This window comes from Malus sylvestris, chromosome 12 (assembly GCF_916048215.2).
Source record: "Malus sylvestris chromosome 12, drMalSylv7.2, whole genome shotgun sequence".
In the NCBI taxonomy this organism is placed as follows: domain Eukaryota; kingdom Viridiplantae; phylum Streptophyta; class Magnoliopsida; order Rosales; family Rosaceae; genus Malus; species Malus sylvestris.
The window spans coordinates 18,957,906-18,970,951 of NC_062271.1; the positions used below are offsets into that span (position 1 = coordinate 18,957,906).

The window sequence follows — 13,046 nt, forward strand, 5'->3', positions numbered from 1 at the left end:
ACCCACACACACACACATATCGCAGCCCACACTACACATACACTGTACTGCACACACACACACACACACACACACACACACATACACGACACTGACCAATAAACAACAAGGTAATTAATTACCTAGGTTCGAATTCAAAAAGGTCTATGCACCCATGGTAACAAACTCATCGGAGTTCGTCATTTCACACTTGCTGTGAACCGGAAAATAGAGATTTAGGTGCATGCAGGGGTTAGGGCTTGAATAAAGGGTTCGAAACCTCATCCCAGTTATCACAGAGACAAAAAGGAAGATATTAGATGCAATAAGACACCCACCAACTTCGAACTCGACGACATTTCACCGAAGTTTGTCGTCGGAGCTGGGTTCTTAGCATAGAGAAGAGCTGAGGTCAAAACCCTCAAGTTTTTCAATAAAACCAACATCACAAATCATAAAACAACATGCATAACCCATAAATTTGAAGAAGGAGCACAAGTCTCACCTGGGTTCGAGTTTTAGAGCTTTAAAGCTCTCGGCTTCAATGGTAGAACATTCCACGGTGCTCTGATGGCGTATGCAAGGGTAATGTTGAGTTCGTTGAGTCTCAAGGATTCCAAATATATGAAGTTTTTGTTCAATTTTGTGAGGGAGCTAAGGTGAGGGCTAGGTGAAGCTCTTGGAGCTGAGAGAGAAAGAGAGAGAGCTGGATTTCAGAAAATGCAGAGGAAGAGCTCGGGAAAAGAAGAAAGCTAGGAAACTGCCACTTGGCAGTTTATGAGGAATAAGGTATCTAGATCAACGGCTAGGATTAAATGAGATAGGGACTAAATTGAAAGACTTAAACATGTTTCAGGGAGAAATATAGAAATATAGATAAAAATGTGGGGGTGGGTATAACAGTTGTCTCAGAGTGGTTTACATGCATAGGCTTTCCAAACTGCAATCTATCTCATTAACATATTACCTCCTCAATCTTCTGTGATCAGTCTTTGGGGAACTTTGTTTCATGGTCCTCCTAAGTATCATACATTGAAGACATTTGGATGTGCCTGCTATCCATGGTTGAAACCTTATTCAAGTGACAAGTTGGATACAAAGAGTAAACTGTGTGTTTCTGGGCTTCAGTTTGAATCACAGTGGTTATAAGTGTTTGGATCTTGTTACTAACAGGTTATATATATCAAGACATGTGGTGTTTAATGAATCCTTATTTTCGTATAAGCATTGTTCTCAGGTTTCAGTTCCAAGACCAACTTCAAGTCATCACTCCACTACTCATATTTCTCTTACTATTCCAATACCTATATCACATTCTGATAAGTATGTCACATCTGCAGCTCCATTAAATGCACCCAATTCAACTATGTCTTCAGTAACTTCTCATACTCTAGATGTCCTTCATCACATAACAACATTTTCTAGCACATAAGCATCTCAGACTGCATCTCCTACACCAGAAGCATCTCATTCAACATCTGTACATCCTCCAACTCCTATTAATTCCCATCCTATGATTACAAGAGCAAAAGCAGGTATTCATAAACCTAAGGTGTTCATTGCCACTAAACACCACCTTCCATTTACTGTTGACATTCTTACCAAATTACCTACTACTCCCTTAACTTTTCTTCAAGCCTCTAAGCATTCCCACTGAATGGAAGCTATACAATTTGAGTTTCAAGCATTGCAGTCCACTGGAACTTGAGAATTAGTTTGTAACAATCAAAATTACAACCTTGTAGGCTGCAAATGGGTCTTCAAAGTTAGACACAAACCAGATGGCACCATTGAAAGGTATAAAGAAAGACTTGTTGCCAAAGGTTTTCATCAACATGAAGGATTGGATTTCTCATAAACCTTTAGCCTTGTTGCAAAACCCACTACCATCAGAATCGTATTATCCATTGTTGTCGATTATAATTGGTTTGTACACCAATTGGATGTAAGTAATGCTTTTCTTCATGGTCTTTTGAAAGAAGATGTGTATATGATTCAGCTTTTGATTTTGTGGATCCTTCCAAACTTCATCATGTCTGCAAGCTTAGGAAATCACTCTATGGTCTTAAAAATACCCTAGAGCTTGGTATGAGGCTTTCTACAATGCTATCATCTCTTTGGGTTTCAATTCACCATATTCTAATACCAGCCTGTTTATTAAAATAGATACATTCATTACCTTTATATTGGTCTATGTTGATAATATAATCATCACTGGAAGTTTCTGAGTGTCAATCCATCATTTCCAATCTTCAAGCTCTGTTTCCTGTCAAGGATTTGGGAGATATCCACTACTTTTTAGGTATTGAAGTTCAAAGATCAGCAAAGGGTTTGTTTATGCATTAGTCTAAGTATGCCTTGGAACTTACTTAAAAAGATAGACATGTTTGAAGTTAAACCTTGTGCCACACTTGGTTCTGCATCCAAATTGGATCATTCCGGCACTCTCTTATATGATCCCACATATTACAGGTCTACAGTTGGTGCTTTACAATATTTAACTTGGACAAGGCCTGATTTAGCCTTTGCAGTCAACCAAGTTCGTCAATATATGCATTCTCTAAGAAGTATTCACCTACAAGCAATCAAGAGAATCCTAAGATACCTGAAGGGCACTGTGAATTCAGTTCTTTGGTTTATTTAAGGTTCTCAATGTCTCACTACTTGGTCTGATGCAGATTAGGCAGGTTGCCCTGTGGATAAAAGATCCTCCAGTGGTTACTGTGTTTTCCTATGACCTAATCTAATTTCATGGAGTGCTAAGAAACAAGCTACAGTTGCTCGATCCTCTAGAGAGGCAGTGTATAGATCTCTTGCTAACATTGTTACTGAAATTACTTGGGTGTGCAAGATTCTGCAAGATATATCCTATTTTTTTGCTAACGACACCTGTGATCTATTATGAAAACAAAAGTGTCATTGCTCTTGCATTCAATCCTGTTTTCCATGCTAGGACTAAGCATGTTGAAATCAACTATCACTACATATGAGAGAAAGTTTTACTTGGACATATTGGTGTGCATCATGTTGCTTCTTTTCTCCAAATTGCAAATATTTTTACAAAGTCCTTAGCTGCTGATCGATTTGCTGCTCTTACTTACAAGCTCTTAATGCGATCCCCTTTCTTTAACTTGAGGAGGTATGTTAAGAGTAATACAATCTCACACAACAACAATGCACCTAAACCACCAGATTAGATTCTAACTTAGCTGTTAAGCTTAGGATGATTAGTGATTAGCAGTGTTTTAAAAAACTCACCCCAAGGCGCGCCTAGACGGCCTTGGAGGTAAGGTGTGAGAAAAATCGCCTATGTTTTGTGGGAGTGGGTGAAAACTCGCCTAGGCTTTGTCGGGGGTGCCTAGGCGGCCGGGGCGTGCCTGAGGCATTCAATGGGCGTCCCTTTTTTCTTTTCTTTTTTTGAGTTGCCCAGATTTGAAATTTTCTAATCAGGGGGCCGTCTATCTGAATAAGATGAAGAAGTTGAAATCATCCAACAAAGAAGATGAAGTCACCAGTGCCTTTCCTTTTCCTTTTTTAATATATTTTTCTTTTTAAGTTTAAAATGACCCTACTTGCTGACATTTATTATCCCACTATCTGCCTTTATGTTTACTTTTTGTTTTTTATGTTATTTTTTTTCTCATATTCAAAATAGATAAGCATCTTTTAGTTTCAGTTTTTATTATTTTCTTAAGATAAAGAAGCATATTTTCCTGGATATTCTGCCAGTAGGAAAAAAGATAAACATCTGTTTGTTTTTAATTTCTTTAAAGTTATATTATTTAAAAGATACATTATCTTATCCTTTTTTTTCTTTTTTAAGACTACATATCTTACTCAAAACTCTCATAATTCATATAAATATGCACTTACTTAAGACTAAATGTCTGATTTCACTCTATCTGTTTGATTGTTGGTTAATTTGATTACTTGGTTAAACTTGTTTGTGATGTGAGTTCAATTTGTTTGGGACGTGCACTTTTGAATAACAATGAATATTTATTTTACAAAGTATTATAATTTTATATATTATATATAGTTGTGTATAATATATATTAATAATATTTAGGTCTTGTGAGGCAAAACTTTCACCTAGGTGGGGCTATCCATGAGACGCCTCGCCCACGTCTCCATCTTTTAAAACATTGATGACTAGTTATTCATTATGCTAAGCTGGCATAGATTGTTAGGATAGGATATTTATGTATAGATAGGGCGAAACTTTCACCTAGACGGGGCTATCCATGAGATGCCTCGCCCACATCTCCGTCTTTTAAAACATTGATGACTAGTTATTCATTATGTTGAGCTAGCATTGATTGTTGAGATAGGATATTTATGTATAGATACCTTGTGTAACTCTCTTTCTCTCTCCATATATATATATATGGAGGGAGAGAGAGAGTTATATATATTCTTAGTTTCTACACTCAACAGCCGACGAACCAATAAACCCTTTGATTAGATGTAAATTTACGTTTTTGGGAACACATCTCTCCAAAGCGCTCTCATGATCGCCATCCGACAGACTTATGATGGCAGTAACCAAAATTAGCTAAAAATGATGCATTTAAAATGTGGTAAAATACCACATCAGAATATTGGTTAGAAAGAAACTGCAACTAAATTTACATCAACTTATTCAACAACCAAAGACTTAACTATTTTCCACTGCAACCAAAAAGGAAACGGTAACGATCAAAGACCTCTGTCCACAGCTTTGTAAGGAAATGCAAAACCATCAATCTCAACTTCCCCATCCTTTCTTTTCTACAGCTACCTGAAATTTCCCAACTACCTAAAATTTTCCAGGTATTCACATGACCTACCGATTAGTCAGTCAAAGAAGCTTCGACTTGTTCCAGCACTCTGTTCCATCACCATCACCATCAACAGCTACCCGTTCTTGTAATCTACACCAGCAAAGGCCTACTCTAATAATTACAAATTCACAGTTGAACTGACCCTTTGGATTGAGAAACGGAAGGCTACGAAAGGTGGAACGATCCCTGCCCTTCTGTAATGGCATATAAGAGCTTCTCTTTCATCGTCTCCTGAAAAAGGAAATGGAAATATGTTAGCATCTTGTCGGTGCAATGTTTCCCTACAAACGACTTTTAGTAACACGAAAGGCTATAAAGAAACAAAGCTCACTTGTGAAGAGTAAGGCGGCAGCTTAAGATAATTTGCACAGGTCATCACACTTGGTAGGTCTAAGTCTGCGCAGTTGCTAGATTGCTGTAGAGACGAAGCAAACAAGGATCAGATGATCATGCCTATACAGCGAATAAAAAGCAATCAGGAAAAAATAATGTTTTTCTGATAGGCACCTTTCGAACAATAGTTAACTTCGGACTGAGAGATGCAAAACCTCCAGGAGGTAAGCGAGGTGCCCCAGTCACAAATTGCAAAAACGCTCTTCGCTGTTCTTGGTCGAACTTGTGTATGATTTCCAGCAACTGAAATTCAAAGGAAATGGTAATATAAAAATTTCTTAAATGCACATGAAACATCAACACAAACCAAAGAACAGAGAACAAACTACTAACATTGATAATGGGAGGACTGCTAACTGTGTAACCATGGTCGAATTTGATATGATCAAGGAGCTCATTGAACTGGCAAGATAAAAATTTATAAATTAGGTATATAGTCAATAACCCTTGACGGTATTAAAATTAAGTGGTTGCAAACATACAGCCCAAGAATCACGTTCTCCACATAATAAACGCTCTAATTCTTCTTCGGTGAAAATCTGAAGATGCTCAATAGGGAAAACCTGAAACATCAAAGAAGAAAGAAAACATAAATCTATATCGAAATGAAAAGGCGTAGAGGTAATTTAGCCAGCACGCTATTGAAAAGAAATTTCATGATAGTACACACCTGGTTAAAGCCAGATTTGAAAGCTTCCACTTGTCTAGAAATTCCAGCAGTTACAGTTGCATCCGCCACAAGTGAAACATAATCTTCCAAGTTTGTAATATTTACCTAGAATGTGGGGTAAATTGAATTTCCGGTTCACCAAATGAAATAACTCAGAAACAATAAATGGATAAGGTTAGTGAGACTTACCATTTTATGATCAGGCCTAGAAGAAAGAATAAAATCAGGATAGCCAGGAAGTGTAAAATCAAGACAAAGATCCTCAATTTGGGTTTTCCGAAAGCATGAGTCAAATTTCAATGTTGTACTTTCTCCATGAATGGACTCCGAAAATCTTTTCCTGTCTACGAGAGCCTTAAACTCTAGCAGTGTCTTGCCAAGCTCAGGATCAAATGACAGGATGTCATACACACCAAGTTCCTGGGATAAGAAAACATATGTTTTGAGATGAAACATTGCTTTACTAGTGATGATGAACATTCACTTTCAATAATAAATAGTGCAGAAATTGGGAGTACCTTGCCAAGAAGAAGTTTATAGAAGGCTTTGGAGAAATGCACATCCAAGACACGCCCATCTTGGAGCGCTTTTCCTACGATTTGCCCCAAAAGGACAAACTTCTTAATTACTTCACTGAACTGTATCTGCATCTCATCAGATGTACCCAACCATGGACAGGGGAAAAGACCAAAAGGACATATCAAAATTCCACTGTCCCCAGCATGGCTTGTACCAGTGGTAAAAGACCCACGATCATCTCTCCACATGCCTAGACCAGACTTCTGAAACTCGTGACTAACCAAGGTGTAGAATTCCAAGGTTGGACCAAGACCAGTACCAACTTCTTCATTGTATTCCACCTCAAGGAGCACCTTCTGCCTGGCATGCAGGTCCATCATTTGGGCAGCAGAATCCAGAATTTGGTTGCGGAAAACCAAAAACTTTTTTCGAGGCATGCTTCCGGAGCTTAGTCTCCTGTCACTGGTCACCCCTGAATCCCTATAAGACGGTGAATGAGGCTGACCTAGCAGTGGACCAAATGCTGCCAAACGGAAGTACTTACATTTGACCTCAAAACTAAATAAAAAGGGACACGATTCCATTAACTGATTACACCACAAAGGCATACCACCAATGGACACTGCTAAAGCATCCCGCATCTGTTGTTCCAATTTTTCTGTCAATTTACTGCTCACGAACTCATTCTGTGGCACTGGAATAACTGCTGTCTGAAAATTATCCAAGTCATTGATTTTCCCTTTAGCAAAAGCACATATTCTTTCACGAGACATCAGATGAAATATAACTTTATTCATCCTTTCCAAGCTTTTGAGGATGTATATTATATCATAAACAGGACTTGACTTCTCCAAGTCAGAAGCAAGATCATAAGCAAACATGCTGGAGAAAAATGAAGTATACAACTCATGTACGTCAACTTTCTCAGCAGAACTTTCTGCTGAACAAAGACATTCTTTACGTGTACCGTATTGACCTTCAGCCTTACTGTATGTTAATGTGTATTCTTGACTCCAAAGTTTTGAACCAATGACAATTTCATGTTCGTTCATTTGTTGTTGCAGAATTGCTTGGTACAATGTCAATGACGGCTCCAGCTGTTGCCCTTCAAGATAAAATAACAGTTTTGAAGAAGAATCTTCTTTGCTACAAGATACTGGATACTGTTCTTCCATCTCAGTGTCTTCCTCTGAAGCACATTGTGCTTCTTTTTCCACAGGTTCCTGAAACATTAAACCACCAACAAAAGTAAGGGCATTGGCACAATCTTAGAGCTGATTAGAAGAATCAATCATGACTAAATTTATCCAAAGTTGTTCCAAGAAAAAAGAATAGTGTTTTCTTAAACATAAGTTCATCAAAGATTTCCAGGACTTGTCTGTCTTAAGCTTATCGCTTGTTTAAGTGAGGCCACTGTTAAATTGACCTCATCTACCTGAGAAGTAAGGCTGAGGATGAAGAAATGCACCCAACCGGAACTCATAAAATAAAAATAAAAACAAAGACTTTCTGCTCTCTAAAAGCATTATTATCAGTATAATTAATTGTGAAACAGAATAAAAACCTGCAACTCAGGCAAGTCTGTCGACATGCTTTCAGGCTCCATAGGATGTGGACTTCCCCCTTGACTAGAGCTTGCATTTGATGGTGATTGATCCGGTAGACTTTCAGATTGGTCCTTAACTTGTGTAGGTGATTTAATGTGGCTGGTTCTTTTTGCTTTGACTTTAGGCCACAAAACTTCTTCAATGGCATGCAATGAGGAAAAAGGGTCCACAGTCAGAACACCTTCACGGTAATCACAAAGATGCGTCTCCCCCTTGTCTTTCACAAAACGAACTTTAAAACATGGATATGTTGTGCGACGCCCATATGGAAGTGTAGCATATGAACTTCTTAGCTTGGGCACATTGCTCAAAATAACAGGGAAATTTTCCAAAGAAGATAGCACATTTTGCAGTTTGCGTATTAATGTTATCATGGGCAGGTCCGCAGTGATCATGTCTAAAGGAGAAAATAATAGCCTTGCAAACACCTCAAATCTTTTTTCTACAGAATAAATATCACTGTTACCAGCACTAAGTTCCCCCTTTTGTTTCAAGTACTGGCCATTGGACAGATAAGTCAATAAGGACCTTAGAATTCCAGATTCGATAAATTCAAAAGTGGAAATGGGTTCTACTCCACCAAGCTTTTCCATAACTTGACGCATGATACTATAGAACCCTTCTTCATGCTGATCAAGAGCATCATTATTCATGGACGTGTTCAAATCACTTATTGCAGAAGAAAATTTTCTAAGCTTTTGAAGGACATCAGTTAATGCTTTCTCAGGGTCATACAATTCTTGTGCAAAGTACTTGGTCCTTATATGCTTTGCAAGATTATAAACGGAATCCTTTTCAAGCATGCAACTTCCTTTTTCTGATACTGATGGTGATCTATCAGTAGCAAAAGCATAACACAAGCACCTCAGGACCTCCCTTGAAGTAGACTTCTGACGAGGATCCAACAAAATCTGTGAGCCACTAAACACAGGGAACAACAACCTCGAACATTTTTCCAGGGTTACCAATTGACACTTATCAGGTGTTAACAGTGCCTCGATGGCAAAAAAGACGCCTTCTTTTATGAAAGAGTCCAAGAAATAATCAGAAAGTTTCTGCAGGATTAGCTCAGCAATATGTAGAGCTAATATCAACACATGGGGATCCTTTCGTGTAAACACTCCAGCCAAAAAACTGCCACATTGAGAGGATTTATTATAATTAGAAAGAATTCCTAGATTTGTTGATCTCTAGTGAAAATACAAGCAGACAAATTACCTTGAAATGTTGGCCTTCTGAAGCAATTCTACAAGCATGTCAGATGTGCTCAAATAAATTAACTTGTCAATAACAGATAAGCAGCCATAGCAAATATATAAATTGGCACCGGAGTTTACGAACTGTTAAGAAGTGAAACACACATTACAATACTATTCATTGGCTGGATGGAATGCAAATAAAGTGCCATGTATTATCAAAAACAAAACCTGAGTCAACAATGGAAGTATATCCATTCCAAACTTTTGCAGAAGATCAGGTTGATTAACTAAAAGAGATTCCTTATCTGATAACTGTGAATTCTCTTGATCTCTGGTCGAAGTTGGAAGAAGCTCATTTAGCAATTTCAAAACTTCATATACCTGAAGGAGAAAAATAGAAACAATGATCCCATTCAATTTCCTCAAGTTATATAATAAAACAACACATGCTTATTTTGTAATCACAAAAGATTTTTACACATATTTTCTTTGAAAGTCGGTAATCATCTCGCAAATAAAGAAAGAGTAGTAAGTCACAACATTTTCAAAAACACAATTTGACATTCTAAAGATTCAATAAGAATCAGTAACCCTGGAAAAAGAATAGAACCAAAAGATCCACTTGTAAACCTGATTGCAATGCCCATCCACCACATGATTAGAGGACATTCCATGAGAGAGGTCATATGTAGATAAGATATCCTTCAATATGCTGCTTATATTAAGCTCATACAGAGTCCTGAAGGCTACAACCGAACCAGAAGAAAGTTTCGCAAGTACCCCCATCAAACCCTGCCAACCAAAGTATAACAGTGAGAACATCTTCCAAGGCAGTAAAATACAGAAGGAAGCGGGTCTCAGAAACATGATATCGAGTTGCTTACATTACTAAGCGGCTGGGATAAAGTTGGTCGGGTATTCAAGCTCATAAAATGTGTGACTTGACGAATAATCCCATGCTTACAAAGTTCATCCAGCATCTCAGTGGACTGGCTCACTCGTTCTGTAATTTTAATCAAGCAAACAGCAACATTTTCGACAAGCTGAGAAATTAAAACAAAGTATGAGTAGTACCGTCATTTGAGATATATGCAAAAGGCATAAAAACACACTTTCATAGTCCATACCTGTGGATCCTCATACTGGAGAAGATTGCACAGTATGGGGACCGCCTCCATGAAGGGTGAAGGGCATTCAGAAGGAAGTTTCTTACAAATGTTCACCACAGTAGAAAGGGCAACTCTCTGATGCAGATAAGATATGAGTAATATACGAACCATTAAAAAAGAAATGATCCAATTTCTAACAAAAACACATCAGTGATTGAATTACCTGTATACTTGTCGAAAAAAAATCGATATAATTCAGAACAGCCATTATTGCCCCAGACTGTAAGCACGCAAGTGGCTGCTCCCGTGACATTTTCTCTAATGCTTGTAGACACTGCATAAGAATAATAAAAGAATTTCATGCAAGCCCATTATTACATTGTATAAACAATACCATAAATGTCATGACTAGATAACATAAATATGACCACGTACAGCAAGTCAGCAACATTACCTGCTCAGCTACATCCAAGTATTCAATAGCCATTAGTCTTTGGCAAAGAGCAGGAACTGCATCATGCCTAACAAGGAAGCCAGATGATTTTGGATACACATCGCATAAATAAGTTATAGCCCTTATAGCCAATAGCATGATATCCAGGTTAGTCTCATGCTTAGCAAGTCTAACAAGAAGCGGTGATAATGCGTCTGATGTCATCCCAGATAGTGAGTCCTCTGTACAGAATGACAGGACTTCACATAGCTCGGTGAGCACAGCTAACTGCCCAGAAGGGTCAGTGTCTTCACTTAAAGACGATAAGATCCTCTTAAACTTTCCATGATCACCCGAAGATCTCCGTCTCTGATAGTCCTTGAGTTCACTGTGTCTTTCGTCTGCATCATCTGAATCACATGACCCATATGCTGAATCCCTCTCATGTTCTCCCTCTGAGCGACTATTAGCCGAAGCAGAGGATGAAGTGTCCATATCATGATCATTGGTTTCAGGTGCAGAGTTCACAGAATTCATATGGGTTTGAGCTGAAGAGTTTGATGAACTCGCTCTAAACTCCAATGAATTGCACGCCCGCTTATCTGCCGGCAATTCATCATCAAGCTCAGTGCGCTTTTGACCTCGATTCTCCATTTATAACTCCAATTTCACAGGAACCAATATCTATCTCCTCCTGCATGATCAGAGCATAAATCCACCTTAACTCTAGTTCTAAAACTGAATTCAACCCAGAAATCCAATTCATAATAACCAAACAATTGAAAAAATTTAAAAAAATTAAACTTTAGCATCAGATAACACTTACAACAGACAGCAAGCACAAAATACAATCTTAAACTGAAAATCGAAACCCGAAAACAGACGATCATCAAAAAGCACCCAGATGATCAGCAAAAAGCTGGAAGCAAAATGTGTTTTGCTTATGCCAAAGCTTGCGTTTCTATCTCATACCAAACACTCAAATCTTCAGTAGCAATATAGATTCCCCAAAAACTTAAGCATAATCCAACAACAACCGACTCATAAAAAATATTTAAATCTCCAAAAAAAACCCCAGAAAAACAAAAATCCACATTCAACACAAAAAACACATCATGGGCTGTTCATATCAACACGGATAAGTGTAACTATGTATTCATAAGGCGACGGATTAATCAACAAAAAAAAAATTAAATTAATCAAAATTTGGGAATTATGGTTGTTTAATTGTACCTAAGGTGCAGTAGTTGTTGGTGCTGTGGTTGCTGGTATCAATCGGCCTTCAAGGGAGTCGAAGACGAATTGCAGAGGGAAGCGTGTAGGGTTTTCGTAGGGCTGAAGGGCTCGATTGTCTCTGGGATTTTTTTTCGCCTTGGAATTCTTCTGGAGGACGACGGTGGTGATGACGATGATGAGTGTGTGAGGGAGGGTACGGAAGGAAGATATATATGTGGGAGGTGAATCTTTTTTAATTAGAAGATTTGTATGGAATGGAACATGTCGTATAGTTGAAGCTCTCACTTTTATTTTTTTTTTCCAATTTTAATTCAATAATTATATTTTGGGTTTGGCTACAAATGTTTAGTCGTTCGATTAGTTTCCTACAACTATTTTTATTTATTTATAAACAAATGATATTATCTACATTAAAAAAGATAGGTTTAGCCTAGGATTAGTAATAATGTGGTTCAAACTCTCTTTTAATGAAAATTAAACTAAGATCTCTCACTTACAAGTGAAGAGAAATACCACTAAATTATAGTACTAAGTGACCCTACACTGACATAATTATCTCAGCTCACCAATGAGCTCCATGCTCTTTTTGTTTTCTACAGCTATTAGATTTATTATTTTTAACCTCTGCTATTTGTTTTTCGTGACATTCAGTTCTATGTATTATTGAAAAAAAATTGTTGAATTTAGAATAGTAGAAGACTTATTTTGAATTGCTAATGACAGATGTTATTATATTTAATTATATTCAATTTGTCTTTTGACGTAATTTATTGTAACATCCCATATCGTCTAGGGGAGTGGATCTTGTAAGTCTTATATGTATATTCTCATCTCTACTTAGCATGAGGCCTTTTGGGAGCTCACCGGTTTCGGGTTCCATCGAAACTCCGAATTTAAGCGAGTTCACGCGAGAGCAATCCAATGATAGGTGACCCAGTGAGAAGTTCTAGTATGAGTTTCCAAAAACAAAACCATGAGGGCGTAGTCGGGGCCCAAAGAGGATAATGTCGTACTACAGTAGAGTTGAGCCCGGGATGTGGTGGGGGCCCGGGTCGAGATATAACAATTTGGTATCAGA

General features: G+C 37.8%; 1 protein-coding gene across 1 annotated transcript; it reads right to left on the reverse strand.

Moving 5' to 3' along the window:
• Positions 1-4,530: 4,530 nt before the first annotated feature.
• LOC126593090 (E3 ubiquitin-protein ligase UPL4-like) lies at positions 4,531-12,194 on the reverse strand. The gene is made up of 17 exons (XM_050258963.1): positions 11,966-12,194; positions 10,754-11,426; positions 10,523-10,633; positions 10,318-10,434; positions 10,075-10,233; positions 9,821-9,982; positions 9,419-9,571; positions 9,210-9,331; positions 7,949-9,125; positions 6,384-7,607; positions 6,055-6,285; positions 5,866-5,970; positions 5,678-5,758; positions 5,529-5,597; positions 5,310-5,438; positions 5,134-5,217; positions 4,531-5,033 (listed from the first exon to the last, which is right to left on the reverse strand). The coding sequence occupies exons 2-17, from the start codon at positions 11,384-11,386 to the stop codon at positions 4,968-4,970; spliced, it is 4,623 nt and encodes a 1,540-aa protein (XP_050114920.1). The 5' UTR covers positions 11,387-11,426; positions 11,966-12,194; the 3' UTR covers positions 4,531-4,967.
• Positions 12,195-13,046: the final 852 nt, after the last annotated feature.

What these genes read in the sequence shown, in the direction of transcription:
- LOC126593090 (XM_050258963.1), bottom strand. Translation starts at nt 11,386, where the DNA reads ATGGAGAATCGAGGTCAAAAGCGCACTGAGCTTGATGATGAATTGCCG. An exon ending in TTTTTTCGACAAGTATACAG is followed by an intron (nt 10,435 to 10,522) that starts GTAATTCAATCA and finishes TATCTGCATCAG; the next exon opens with AGAGTTGCCCTTTCTACTGT. An exon ending in TCCAGTATGAGGATCCACAG is followed by an intron (nt 10,234 to 10,317) that starts GTATGGACTATG and finishes TTAATTTCTCAG; the next exon opens with CTTGTCGAAAATGTTGCTGT.